Source organism: Rhodamnia argentea, chromosome 9 (assembly GCF_020921035.1).
Source record: "Rhodamnia argentea isolate NSW1041297 chromosome 9, ASM2092103v1, whole genome shotgun sequence".
NCBI classification, from domain to species: domain Eukaryota; kingdom Viridiplantae; phylum Streptophyta; class Magnoliopsida; order Myrtales; family Myrtaceae; genus Rhodamnia; species Rhodamnia argentea.
The window spans coordinates 6,200,633-6,214,448 of record NC_063158.1 but is presented as its reverse complement, the minus strand read 5'-3'; the positions used below and the strand labels follow the sequence as shown (position 1 = coordinate 6,214,448).

General features: G+C 43.5%; 1 protein-coding gene across 5 annotated transcripts; it reads left to right on the top strand.

Annotated features, from left to right (window-relative positions):
• The first annotated feature begins 34 nt into the window (after positions 1 to 34).
• LOC115732481 (protein REVEILLE 5-like) lies at positions 35 to 5,015 on the top strand. Of its 5 annotated transcripts, none has more exons than XM_048285367.1 (8): positions 35 to 462; positions 1,506 to 1,563; positions 1,827 to 1,947; positions 2,027 to 2,137; positions 2,322 to 2,447; positions 3,116 to 3,225; positions 4,304 to 4,363; positions 4,460 to 5,015. In XM_048285367.1, exons 1-8 carry the CDS (start codon positions 218 to 220, stop codon positions 4,565 to 4,567), a joined length of 939 nt encoding a protein of 312 aa, XP_048141324.1. In that variant the 5' UTR covers positions 35 to 217; the 3' UTR covers positions 4,568 to 5,015. The 5 variants fall into 5 exon arrangements, with proteins under 5 accessions (XP_048141324.1, XP_030518981.1, XP_030518980.1 ...); XM_030663121.2 differs by having other exon boundaries at positions 2,027 to 2,203; positions 3,116 to 3,229; positions 4,308 to 4,363; XM_030663120.2 differs by having other exon boundaries at positions 36 to 462; positions 2,027 to 2,203.
• The last annotated feature ends 8,801 nt before the right edge of the window (positions 5,016 to 13,816 follow it).

Below are 13,816 nucleotides of genomic sequence, written 5' to 3'. Positions count from 1 at the left end.
GAGAAAGAGCCAAAACTAGAAACCGCCCTCCCCATCCACACATAAAAGTAGGTTCGCTCGTGCCACCTGTAGGCCACATTTTCTCGTCTCCCTCAAAAACGACGACGACCACCACCACCAGCGACGTGGCGACACGCGAACCAAACCCGAAAAGTCAATCGCCGGAGCAAATCCCAACTCAGAATCGGCCGAGAGGAAGAAAGACGAATCTTAGCGTATGGTGTCCGTGAACGCGAACCCGGCGCAAGGGTTTTACTTCTTCAATCCCGCCAACATGGGGATCCAGGGGGTCAGCGCCGGTTCCCCGCCGCCTTCGACCGTTGCCATGGCGGGCTCGGCCGCGAACTCTGCGTCATATGCGGAGGATCCGAGCAAGAAGGTGCGCAAGCCGTACACTATCACCAAGTCCAGGGAGAGCTGGACCGATCAGGAGCACGACAAGTTCCTGGAAGCGCTTCACCTGTAAGTAATGGAGGCCAGTTTGTAGGCTATTGATCAGAGTTCTTAGTCGAGATGTCGGGGACGAGTTCATGTTTGGTGATTTCAGGAAATGATCTCATTTGCTTGCGTGGTGGACCGAGGGAGAACAGCTCTCCGTTGGTCCTTCGTTATACGGATTACTCGAATTGAGACTTCTTTGTTGAAATCTGTAATCGATTTTGTGATTTAGTTGTCAAACGATGTCAGTTTCCGCAACTTGGTTGTCTGCTCTGTATCAGAGCGAATTCTCGAAGTTTCTTTGCTGTTCTGGCTAGGACGTCGTCACATTTGTTTCCATGACTTATCATGTGAAGCTGCTGTGGATGTCTGGTCATCTCTCCTGTCAATGATCATCCTCAGTTAGATCACTTGATCAGGCTAGGCAAATAGTAGATGTCTGCTTTTTAGGAGTTGAGACCATTCTGCTCCAGACTCCGGGTTTATCATGAGTCGAGGATAGTTTGATAGATAAGCTGACAATTTGTGCAGTTACTATTGACGACGTCATACTTCTCTCCCTCTGTTTGTCTCGTTATGCCCTAATAACAGAGGATCTTTATCGAGACGAATTACATGACTGTCTACTGCCGCTTCAACTTATTTTTGAGCGTTCCATCTCCTAATACGTGATTGAGCAACCAGGACTCTGGGTTTGAGATATTATACTTGTACCTATGAAGATGTGATCAGATTGCATTTGGTCTACCTCTGTTTGATATTAATTGGTCCCCACATTCATGTTCGGAAAGTGGACTTATTTCAACTGCCAAAATTTGGTTGGTTTGAATGTGCAAAAAAAAATTTCGGTGCTGCTTTTAACCAATTGATGACCACAAGCAACTGAGTCTATTTTGCTTGATCCGCATTCCATTCTTTGTGGATCAGTCGTCTTTAACATCTGATTTCCATGCGCTTATGACAGATCACTGTTCGTCATCCCTGAGAAATAAGATAAATTTTTTTGTGCACGCAGCTGAATTCCTTTTGACTGTCATTTCTCGTTTTGACTATTTGACCTGACTTAGGTTTGATCGTGATTGGAAGAAGATTGAAGCTTTTGTTGGATCGAAAACTGTTATTCAGGTAATGCAACGACTTCTAAAAACTGTGTTGATCGTACAATCCCTGTTTACTGGAGTGTACGGGATTCTTTCAGTATGGTGACTGTTGTACATGCTGGCACTTGAGCTGTTGCTGCTTTGTAGCTTGTCATCTTATGCAGTGCGTGTATGCAGTGGCACTCTCTCATTTCATATTTTATCAACATTTTTGTTTTTCTATCTGGATATTCATCTTGAAGACTGCAAACTTTTGACGAAGTTTACTTCTTTTTATTTTCTTTGCAGATTCGTAGCCATGCACAAAAGTATTTTTTAAAGGTTCAAAAGAATGGGACAAGCGAACATGTACCACCGCCACGGCCAAAAAGGAAAGCTGCCCATCCTTACCCACAGAAAGCACCTAAAGGTTTTACAGATGCCGAGCCTTTCTTTTCAGTGCTGCTTACTATGATAATGAACGATGAACTGACATTCAATTCTTGCAGCTCCAGTTGTTTCCCAAGTCAATGGGCCATTTCAAGTTTCATCCGCATTTTTGGAGCCCGCGCATGTTGGCAGACCTGATGGATCAACATTCCTTGGGAATTCCCTTACAGGTGCAGCCTTGTCTTCATGGAGTCATAACTCTGTACCTGCAATGAGTGCATCACAGGGGGCAAAAGGTTTTTTCATTACCTTTTGCTGTAATTTTACATCTGTGGTATTGCAGTTACTGTTTCCTCCTAGATATAGACTTCACTTTATGCTCAGAATTCCTTTTTTCCCCTCCTTTTGATGTAGATGTACGAATTTCTGGCCCACCAGTTCCAAGTAATTGTTGCAACAGCAGCAGTAATGACAGTACACCGAGGTCCTCGTGCAACGGTCAGGCGATTGAACCTGTGGATCAGCAGAAACATCTTAGAGGTTAGTATCAGAGAGGTGAATATGGTTGTTCATCACTGGCTTATTGGGCAGATATTCTTTCTCTGTTATTTCGTTTTGAGAAAAGATTTCTCCATTTTGTTGTTCTATGGAAGAAGAAAAACTAAACTGGGAAAGAGATAAAGCTATTTGACTTTGAGTGGGACTTGTGTTAGTTCCCTTTGGATTATTGTTTTCTTAAAAGTCATTGAATGAAGTGCTGAAAATGGTAAATTTTGGGTTGATATTTAAGCTAACAAATCGGACCTTGTGTAGCCATTTGCTATTCATGCAATAGCTATTAAAAAAAATTTGTCGTCTTCTTTAATAAAATGTGTAGGTTTTATGCACGATCATAGTCACCGTGCTTCACTATGCCTTCTCTCTTGCTATCACGTTTTCAGAGATTGTTGGTGTCAGTAACTGATGTAACTTCTCGTCACAGATAGTTATGATAGATCTTATTCTTTTACTCAATCCTTCCCATGCTATGCTTTGCAATGTTTGCTAGCCAAATTTTTATTATTTGTTAGTATCATGAGATACAGTATGATTAGACTATGAAACAAATAAATCCCGTGCAAAAATGTTCAGATCAACTTGCATGTTGTCTTTCTCATTCTTAGATGGGTCTTGTTACTTATTCCTGATATATACTTTTTCTGATTCAGTTATGCCAGATTTTGCTCAAGTTTATAGGTTCATCGGTAGCGTTTTTGACCCAGATGCCAGTGGTCACCTACAGAGATTGAAGCAGATGGACCCTATAAATATGGAGACGGTATGCCTCTAATCTGGAAATCATTATGTTGGGAGCACATTTTACTTATTGGAATTTGGTCCTTCAGGAAATGTTTTTAGGAGTGTGTTCTGAAAGCAAGTTCATACTTGTGTAGCTTATGCTACTATGACTTTGATTGCAGCAGTGCTTTTCCAGGTGTTTTGTGTTGAGTAGTCTGTGGGTTAGATTTTCTCTTAATCTTTGATCTAAGAGACTTTTTTTGAAACTGCAAATTTGAAATAGAAAAGCAGCAGTCTTGTCTATAGACCCTTAATGCAAATGCTAGGCTGTATGCTTGTTCTGTTTGTTGTGCATGTTTGTTGGTCTTTATGAGCTTGCAATGGTTTGGTTGGTATCAAGTGAAGCAGCTGCTTTTCTGGCCTCAAGATTGTGATTTCACTTGAGTGAACTGTAGATCCATAACTAGGTACCAAATTTCACTGCAGTGTGTAATCAATTGTTGACCTTTTGTATTCAACTCCTAAACCTGGCTACTGACGGGAAATGCTTACCTCTACTTAGACAAGGAAAACAGCAAATATTTTTTGGTTTTAACCCTACGACATAGGAGTACACCAATCCCTCCCTTACTCAAGGGCCCCTACATTAAAAAAATGCAATTTTGGCGAGTTCTAGAGCCATTAGGCAATTTCCCATGCTATATAGTGAAAATATTTGATTGCGCTTTCTAAAAAAGTTTTCAGGCTTGTCTACACTATTCAAATGATTTAAGACTTGATTGCACATAAATATTGTTTAGGGCCAACAGTGCAATTTTCCAAAAAAATATTACTCGCAAAAAGTGAGTCCCCGTGCCTTGCACGGGCAATGGAATTGGTATGTATAAGTAGTGGCTGATTCTCTTGATTCTCTTGATATCGAATCTCCATTTTGTCTGGGGGTTGTGGACTAGCAGCAGGATTTTGTGATGTTTGGGATTGCGAAGTGTAAACGAGTGATTTATCTCAGTAAATTGTGCCACATTTTTGGAGGATGATGTTTGTACTGGTGCCTGTTGTATTGCTGTTTATCATTATCTAACCGATTCATCCATTTCTTCTTTCTTTCTTTTCCTCAGATACTGCTCTTGATGAAAAATCTCTATGCAAATTTGACAAGTCCCGAATTCAAGAAATATGTAAGTCCTTTTTTTAGTAGCTATTCTTTCTCATTTAATGTGTCGAAAGATTTTGGGTTACTAGTTGAAGAATTAATGCACTCTCTTTATTTGTAGCAGCAAAGCTTGTTTGCCTCATATGATGGCGGTCCTAAGAAGTCCAAATCTGGCGGTTCCTTCAATTTCCTCCCCGAAAAATCTGGAAGCCTAATTCTGTCTGCGTAACTTGTAACTTAAACAAACTTGACCCGTTCAAGTCGGGCATCGTTGGGGAAATGCACCGGCTTTGAAGATCAAGATCACTGGTGGAGAATAAGATGCACAAGGATCGCTGAGCTGTGGGACTTGCAAACTGTTGGGTCAGTAACTGAAGTTTGGGCTTGTGGTTTTTGTAGGTGTGTAAATATCCTGTGAAATGGAAACGGCAGTTTGTGGAAATACTTTGAGAGACATCATCGGAAGCTGTACTTCCAATAGGCTATGTATAGATTTTTATTGGACTTTGTATATATATGGCTTTGAGGTACAGAGATGTCGTGCGACCTAGAACAAAAATTAGGCCTCAGGTGTGTGTACGTATGCCTGTGTAAAATCGAAGAAGAAGTAGTGAGTTGTGTTTGAGCAGGCTATGGTTTAAGGTGAACCCTATATTGCAGTGCAGTGGCTGCCCTCTCTCTCTCTCTCTCACTCTCACACACTCTCGTTTCTGCTTATATTACTGTTCTGTGAGAAGTGCGGTTCTCCTGCTAAGTGAGACCCAAAGGACTCGTATTGCAGCAGGTGTGAACTTTCCTCCTACATTTTCTGCGCAACGAGCTATAGTTAAATGATTGGTTTTGCTAGTCACTGTGAGAGTAACAAAATATTGTGAGTCACAAATTTCTTGAAAGAGTGAATCTCACAACAATTTATAATTATTTGTAATTTAGTTTTTCGTGGTCTATAACATATTGTTATTTTCGCAATAGATTAAGAACTGCCACATAAGTATTTTTCTTAAATGGTCGGTCCTCGGCATCCTACTCTCGTTCTCTCTCAGCTTTTTCTGCCTTAACGCAGGGCTTATTGTCCTACTTCATACCAAATTTTATCTTTGCCTTAACGGGAAATGTTCTCCTGCTGAAAGATGCCTTGATTAGTTCCTGTATCGGTGATGAAATACGCCATTAGGGATGATAAAGACATTAGAAATACCATAATTTTTTACTTTCACTTTAGTAATAATATTTTTATCGAATTGATTCAGTCCCGCCTTTTTTTCAAAAAATGATCCCGAACCCGAAGCAGGTATGCTATCTCCAATACTAGGCTCTCATGGCCAACATTCAGGGGACTGTCTTTTAGCTTTTAGGTTCAATCTCGAAACTCAACTTTCGAGAAGTTTTTGATTCACAAGTTCCACCCAAGGTGGCAAGTAAAGAGCATATTGAATCACATTGTACTACCAAATTAACAATACAACTCTAAAAATCTAGGAGCCATGTTTGGATGAGAAGAGGAGGGGAGAATTTATAAACTCATAGTAGAGGAAACGTCACACTGATATTTAGAGGGAGGCTTAGTCTGCCTGGTTACATGACTCAAGGGGTCTTATATAGGTGAAGGGAAACACTACTGGACAAACATAAATATTGGATATGCATAGAGAGTGCCATTTGGGCCCGGAACCGGCCCGGAACTGGCCCGTCGACCGGCCCGAACCTGGCCCATCGACCGGGCCCACGGTTCCGGGCCGGTTCGGAACCGTGTGAGAAAAAAAAAAAAAAAGCGGGGCCCCCTTTGGGCCCGTTGGTTGTGCAACGGCCAATTTGTCACAAATTCTCCGAACAATAATTCTTACCTATAAATACATATGCTACCCCTTTCATTTTTGTCACAAATTTTCTGAACAATCTCTCGAATTCTCTCCGAAATCCTCTCAAATCGCTCAAATTCTCCCAATTCTCTCAATCCCGACTCAATTCTCTCAATCGGATTTCCGATCAATTCTCTCAAAAATGGCAAGTGGAAGCAGAAATGCCGACAAGGGCAAGATGACTATGGGAGATTCCGAGTATCCCATTCTTGAATATGATCCTCGTGAGTATGCAAGTTGGGAAGACGACGACGATAATATCAACTATGTCCCGATTCCGAACGTCGAGCACATCCCAACACAAGAAAGTCTTCATCCTCCCACCGGTGTCGAAGAAACGTCAACGGCAAATGAGCCGGAACGGAAGGGTTGAGATAATACATCCGACTTGTGGCTACACTTCGACAAGGTACGTGATGAAGGCGAAGGTAAGTATAATATAAAATGTAAATATTGTTCGCAAACATATAAATTTACGAAAGGAGACGGCTACGGAACATTCCGTCGGCATTTGACGAAAAAACATCCAACGCAAGCGGGGATCGACAATACGCAACAACAAATTTCCGGGTACGCCACTTCTAATCCTCATCCTATATTTCGTTTCACCGAAGCACTTTATAAACAAACATTAGGTGAATATGTTGCCCTTGATCATGCTCCGTTTAATACTGGTGAAAATTTTAATATGAAATATTTGATAAATACTCCGTTGGTTCCGCAAGCGCCAACTATTCCAAAAAATACTCTTAAACGCGAAGTTTTTTTTTTTTTTGGGTAAGGTAAGAAGTATAATAACTTTTCACATCGCAACTTACGGTGAGGCAACCGAACACAAAAACTTCGTACCCGTTACAACACTTGGAAGTGTCATAGCGGGTGCAAAGGTGTTACGGCTAAGCAAAAGCAGAGTGAGGCCGAATCACATATACACGGCAACTAGGAACAAAAGGGCAAAACATATAGCCCTAAATATAAGGACCACCACAAACAAGTGCAGCAACTCCCTAATCAAAGATAGAAACAGAGATCCCCCATTTAAGTTGTACCCGCCTATTACGTGGCGTGTCCTCTACATGATCAAAAGTGAGGGCTCTGTCCCGGACAACCCTCTCCGGATGCTTCAAAAGAGCGGGTCCAAAGAAAGCATGATCTCCGAACGGAATGTGATTGCGTTCGGTCCATATAATATGACATGCAGCCGCAAAGGATAACCGAGCGATACATTGATAGAAATGATGGCCTCTAGTATTGTTAATGACCCAATGGAGATTTTCCTGCCAAGTCCGGTTCCTCCGGACCAAATTGCATCTGTCCGCCCAAGCCAAGATAAGAGTGGCCGTGGCTTAACATGCAAAATATAAATGATCGACCGAGTCCGGTCTACATCGACAAAAGCCGCATACACCATCCGTAATTCTACGGTAGTTCAGCAAAAATACCCGGGTCGGGAGTCGGTTGAGGGTGGTTAGCCAAAGGAGGAAGCCATGTCTCGGAGTAATACATTTATCCCATATGAATGAGGACCATGGAGCAGTATTTCCTTTGCGTCCGATGGCGTCCCACGCCGAAGATATAGAAAAGGAGCCCGAATGATGTTTCACCCATGAAAATCGATCCGTACGTCCCGTGGTGAGTATCGGTGCACCCTCGAGCCGAGAAGTAATGATAGTTAAGGCATAAGAGGGTTGCCACACCGAAGAAGCAAAATCCATAACCGAGGCCTTCCTTGGGATACCCGATCTATATATATCTACATTGGAAAAGAGCATATACAATGGACCCTTGTCATGCCGGTGATCAAACCAGAATGAGGTGGAGCACCCATCCCCTATCCACCAGCGAAAATGTAGATGGAATTCCAAGCGGAGGTCAAGAATCTTCTTCCATGCCCATGAACAAACCGTGGGCGTAGTGGCAATCCAGAAGTTCTTATTCTTTAAGAACGTCGAGTGTATCCATTTGCACCATAATGACTCCTTATCCGAAAATAAGATCCATATATGTTTAAGCATAGCAAGACGGTTACAATCGGAGAGTCTCCGTATGCCCAGCCCGCCCTCCTCTCTAGGCAAACAAACATCACTCCACGGTACCTTAGCTCCACCAGTGACTAGACCCGGGCCCTTCCGGAGAAATTGTCGAAGAATCAATTCAATCCTTGAAAGGACCGACATGGGAAGAGTAAAGACACCGGCCCAATAGACATGAATTGCATGGAGGACCGACTTAATAAGTGGAAGCCGACCCGCAAAAGATAGGAATCGTTGCGACCACGATTGTGCTCTAGTAGTTATAGCATTAACAAGCGAAGTGCAGTCCACCTTGGTGAGCCTAGAGGCAATAACGGGGACTCCAAGATACCGAAAGGGTAGCTTACCTCGTCGAAATCCAAAAGTATGGAGGATGTGATCTGCAAGAGAAGTAGGGCCGCCCGAGAGATACACCTCACTCTTATTAGGATTCGGCTTTAGGCCCGACCCGGTAGAGAATTTGTGCAGACCATCCATTAATAACGCAGCAGATTGTGAGTTTGCTTCGGAGAAAAGAAGGACGTCATCGGCGAAGAACAAGTGTGATAACCGAGTACCTTTGCATCGCCAGAAAAACTTGAACCCGGGGAGTCGGGTTTGAATATTAAGGATTCCAAGAAATGTCTCCATGACAAGCGTGAATAGGTAAGGAGAGATATGATCACCTTGACGTATTCCTCGGCCTCTTGGAAAGAAGCCATGGAGTTCCCCATTAATAGCCACCGAGAATTTCGGGGAGCGGACACATGCCATGATAAGTTTGATGAAGAATGGAGGGAACCTAAATGCTTCTAAAACCAACCAAAGGTAACCCCAATCAACCGTGTCATAAGCCTTTTGAAAATCCACTTTGACAGCACACTTCGGTGAATATGGTTCATGATGAAAACTGGCAAATAGTTCCCGAGCAATAAGGATATTGTCACTTATTCTCCGTCCCTTGACAAATGCACTTTGCGTCTTACTTATAAGTGAAGGCAGCACATGTGCTATTCGATTAGCCAAAATTTTGGTGATGCACTTATAAACCGTGTTGCAACACGCAATAGGCCGAAAATCATTCATGGTTGATGCATTGGGGACTTTAGGCACCAATGTAAGAATGGTGGCATTGAGCTCCCTGAGAAGGCATCCGGATATGAAGAAATCCTTGATAGCTGCCACGACGGAAGGTCCCACAAGATCCCAAGAAGATTTGAAGAAGTCGACGTTGAATCCATCCGGACCCGGAGCCTTGCCCTTCGCGAGGGAGAACATAGTGTTCCGAATTTCTGCATCGCAACACTGTCGGGAAAGGGACTGCACTTGATGGTCATCAAGGGTGGTAGCCAAGATAGATCGAATCTCCAGCATGTCCGGTCTAGTGGGTGAATCATTGCCATTGAATAAATCCTCAAAGTGAGAGATGATATGTCCACGAACCAGGCCTGGCTCCGTGATAACGGACCCATTATCGTCCACTACCGAGATGATGCGATTGCCAAGTTGCCTTTTGTTCACGAAGTGATGAAAGTACTTCGTGTTTTGATCCCCTTCCCGGAGCCATTTTACCCGTGATTTTTGCCTATAGAATGATTCTTCTTGCAATCTAAGCTCAGCAAAAGTAGCCACCTGCTCCTTTTCTTTCACAACTAACATTTGATTAAAAGGGTCTAGAGTTATAGCATCTTGAGTGAGAGTTAATGCTAACCTGGCCCGAGAAGTACGGGAAGAAATATCAGAAAAAGAATCCCGATTTAACTGTTTAAGGCGTCCCTTGAGGAGCTTCAACTTCCAGCACAAAATGTACATCGGAGTACCTTCCAACCGAGTGTCCCAAACCTGTGTAACAATAGCTGAAAAGTCGGGATGGGATATCCGTGAGTTAAAGAATTTGAAGGGCTTTCTTGACCGTGGTGGGGACAAAATCCTTATGAGTACCGGTGTATGATCAGATACCCCAGGAGCAAGAAAGGTGGCCTCAGAGTAAGAAAATTCCAAGTACCATTGGGCATTAACAAGAACCCCGTCTATCTTCCTTTGCTTACGAAGGAGACCGAATGACGTTGACCAAGTGAATCCGTGGCCTATATATCTCAAGTCTTCAAGCCCCGCCCGAGTGAGACAGGTGGCAAACTCATCAAATGCGGGGATCCAAGCATTAGAACTACCAAGTCTATCCGTATCGTCCCGAATGGCATTAAAATCACCCGCAACCAGCCAAGGAAGTGCAGCAAAAAGAGTACTAGAATGCACCGGATCTTCCCGGAGGATCCGTCGCGATACAAACGTATGTTCGCCATAAACAACCGATACATAACAAGGCTTGTTTGAGGCTAATAGCCTCACATAACTATGAATAGCTTGGGCGGACTTAGCTTGAACTTCCAAGGCAACCATCGGCGGATCCCATCCAAGCCAGATGCGCCCACGAGGCGAGTAATCATAGTTCGATATCCGGACCCAACTCGGCATTAGACCACCTGATACTTTCTCAAAAAGGGACGTTGTAACCTTTGTTTCAATGATACCAATACAAGAAAGGTTCTTTGTTCTAATAAACGTTCGAATTTCAGCTTGCTTCAAGGGGTGAACAAGTCCCCCGATGTTCCATATACCAAAAAACATATATCTCAAAAAAGTGTGAGGACAGAGGATTACCGCCTCTTTTTGTTACCCCGTTTCTTTTTCTTTGGGGTGGGTGCTTTCGCCGTAGGGGGGCTGCTGCTCGAGTTTGTAGCTGGTTCAAGAACCACATTCACAGAAGCTTCGGGCTTGTCGGGTAGGACCCGAGCACCCATGTGTATTTCCGATCTCCGCCGAGTGTTTGGCGATGCGGGAGATGGTTCTTCTTCGGGGTCTTCTTCGGGGTCACTAGCAATGTCACCGGCCGTGTCTCCATCCCAAGAATCCGAGTCATAAGCAACTATAGAAGTTGCTCGAGAAGATGGGATAGGGTCCGGATCAAGCTGGTCCACCTCCGGGTCCCGCTCGGCCCGTATGACATCATCAACCAGTGCAGCACCAGCATTCTGTACTCCCGTGCTCGCCACAGTAGGGAGTATATCTTCGGACGTAGACGCCGTTGAGGGCTGGTCACGGCCTTTAGTGACTTTCTTCCAGAGGCCATCATGGTCCATCATCTCATATGGTCCTTTGTTGTCACTGCGTATCATAACAGGGGGACCGCACTTGTGGCCAAAAGTACCACAAAGTGCACGGACAGCCGGCATCCTTTCATATTCCACTTTGATCACGCGAGTTTGTCCATTTAAGAGGACATCAATAGAATCGATAAGCAACTGGGTAGCCTTGATCTCAATACAAACCCGAGCATAAGAGATCATCCGTAGCTTCTCCGTTTGCATGTCAACATATAGTGGTGTGCCAATCGCGCTAGCAATGGCACTAATTCCAGAAGCCGACCACCATCCAAATGGAATTGATCTAAGCCCGACCCAAATGGGTAGTGATTCATGCTGTCCCTTCTTAAGCTCCATGTCCGGATGCCATTGTTGTAGGATCATAGGCTTCCCAAGGATAGTGATCGGTCCCCCATCCAAAAATTTACGCCGCAACATACCATCCGGTATATGGAAAAAGAAGAAACCATCCTCATTTGCCAATATTTCAGCCACATTTGCTCCCGACAGATTCCGAATGGCACTTTCAATCAATTTAAATGGTAGTTTCTTCCCAACAAAATACTCGACAATGCATTCTTTCCATTTAGGGTCAAGATCCGCAAGGAAACTATCACATAGTTTCACAATAGGTTTTCCATCAATCCTAGAAGGCGGAACATAAGTTAAGGCATACCCTTTCTTTGCGGCTTTAGCTACACCTGCACTGCGGTCTCTCGGGCAAGAGATTTAGCAGCAGCCACGCTTCTATCATGGCTCCTTCTACTTGGCCGAGATGATCCAGCATTGCCATTGCCTCCCTGCTGGGCATGAGAAGAACCCACAGCATCACTAGAAAGGCGGGGGCCCGCATCTGTACTAGGTAGTGGCGAGTCTTTGTCCTCGAATCGAAAATTTTGTTTGGCCTTCACCCGTCCCCTACTCCGGCTTCGTTTAACAGGGTGTACATTGAGTGCCTCATGCATCTCACCGAGGGGCACTTCGGTTGTCTTGGAAGGAGTCGAGGCTCGACTTCCCTCTACGTCATTCTCGTTTTGCGAGAGCGAAACAGGGGCGGGTCCGACGGAATCAATCCGAAGGTCCTGGAGGTGCTTAAGTGGCGCCTCATTCTTCTTGGTCTTTCCTTTATTCACTTCAGACTGCAGTACGGGAGGCTCCTTCATAGGAGTAGGCATATCGCCCATAGGAACACCACAGAGATTTCAACCCCGATCGGCCATACGGCAAACAGCAAGGCTCGGTCCGATGATCCGATTGGTGGGACTCAACAAGGGGTAGAGGCGACCTCCTATACAACGAAGCAACCCAATCCAATGGATTAGTCAAGCGGGATCGTCCGAGGAAGCACCAATACCCGAAACTCTCAACCGAGAAAACGCCCCGTGCAAGATCTGAAGTGTAGCTCGCGAGGGAGCTTGAACTGAAGATCCCAACGGTGGGATTAAAGAAGGGGGCACCACGATTATCCACACCGAATTTCAGTGAATTCTGACGGTCCGATCGGCCGGAAACCGAGAAGAACCAAGGGGGGAACAGTAGCAAAGGTCCGACCCGCGAGAGAGAGAACTCGCGTGAACAAGAACCGAGCGGTTAAACGCGAAGTTTTTCATCTTTATAAAAAAGGAAAAAAATCTTTAGCAAAATTTTTTGCGGAATTCAATGGACGTGTGCATATAGGTAGCGATATTTGGAGTGATCCTTGGCAAATTCATTCTTATATGGGTGTCACGTGTCATTGGATAGGTGACGATTGGACGATTCAAAAAGGACTTATTGCATTCCGAGTTTTTAATGAAAGACATTCGGCTCATAATATTTATAGAATAATTAGGCAAGTTTTAGAAGAATATAATTTAATAAATAAAGTATTTTCAATTGGTTTTGATAATGCCGCCGCAAATATCGCTTCTATTCCCGAATTAGAAAATATTTGCAAACTCACTTTTGGCGGACAATTTTTTCACATTAGATGTGCTTGTCATGTTTTAAATTTATGTGTACAAGATGGTTTACGAACTCTTGACACTTCTCTCGCCCCAATAAAGAGTGCAATTAAATTTTTATGGAGTCGTCCCCATTGTATGAAATCATGGGGAAAATTTTGTAAACAAAATGGGAGAAGGGCAAGAAGATTTCCAAAAGATATTCCGACTCGTTGGAATTCTACGTACGAGTTGCTTCGGCAAACTTTTCAATATAAAGATTTATTATGTATGTTTATTTCACAAAATATTCCCGAAATTACTTTACTTCCTCAATATTGGGACGTTTGCAAGAAAATTTTAGATATTTTGAAAATTTTTAATGATGCTACTAAGACTTTATCTGGTATTTATTATCCTACTACGCATTTATTTTTAATAGAGTGTGTTAATATTGATAGTGTTTTTAGTGAATATGAAAATGATACCGAATTAGGTCGAACTATTTTAGTAATGCGAGAAAAATGGTTGCATTATTATTT

What these genes read in the sequence shown, in the direction of transcription:
- LOC115732481 (XM_030663121.2), top strand. Translation starts at nt 218, where the DNA reads ATGGTGTCCGTGAACGCGAACCCGGCGCAAGGGTTTTACTTCTTCAAT. An exon ending in TTCCTGGAAGCGCTTCACCT is followed by an intron (nt 463 to 1,505) that starts GTAAGTAATGGA and finishes GACCTGACTTAG; the next exon opens with GTTTGATCGTGATTGGAAGA. An exon ending in GTCCCGAATTCAAGAAATAT is followed by an intron (nt 4,364 to 4,459) that starts GTAAGTCCTTTT and finishes CTTTATTTGTAG; the next exon opens with CAGCAAAGCTTGTTTGCCTC.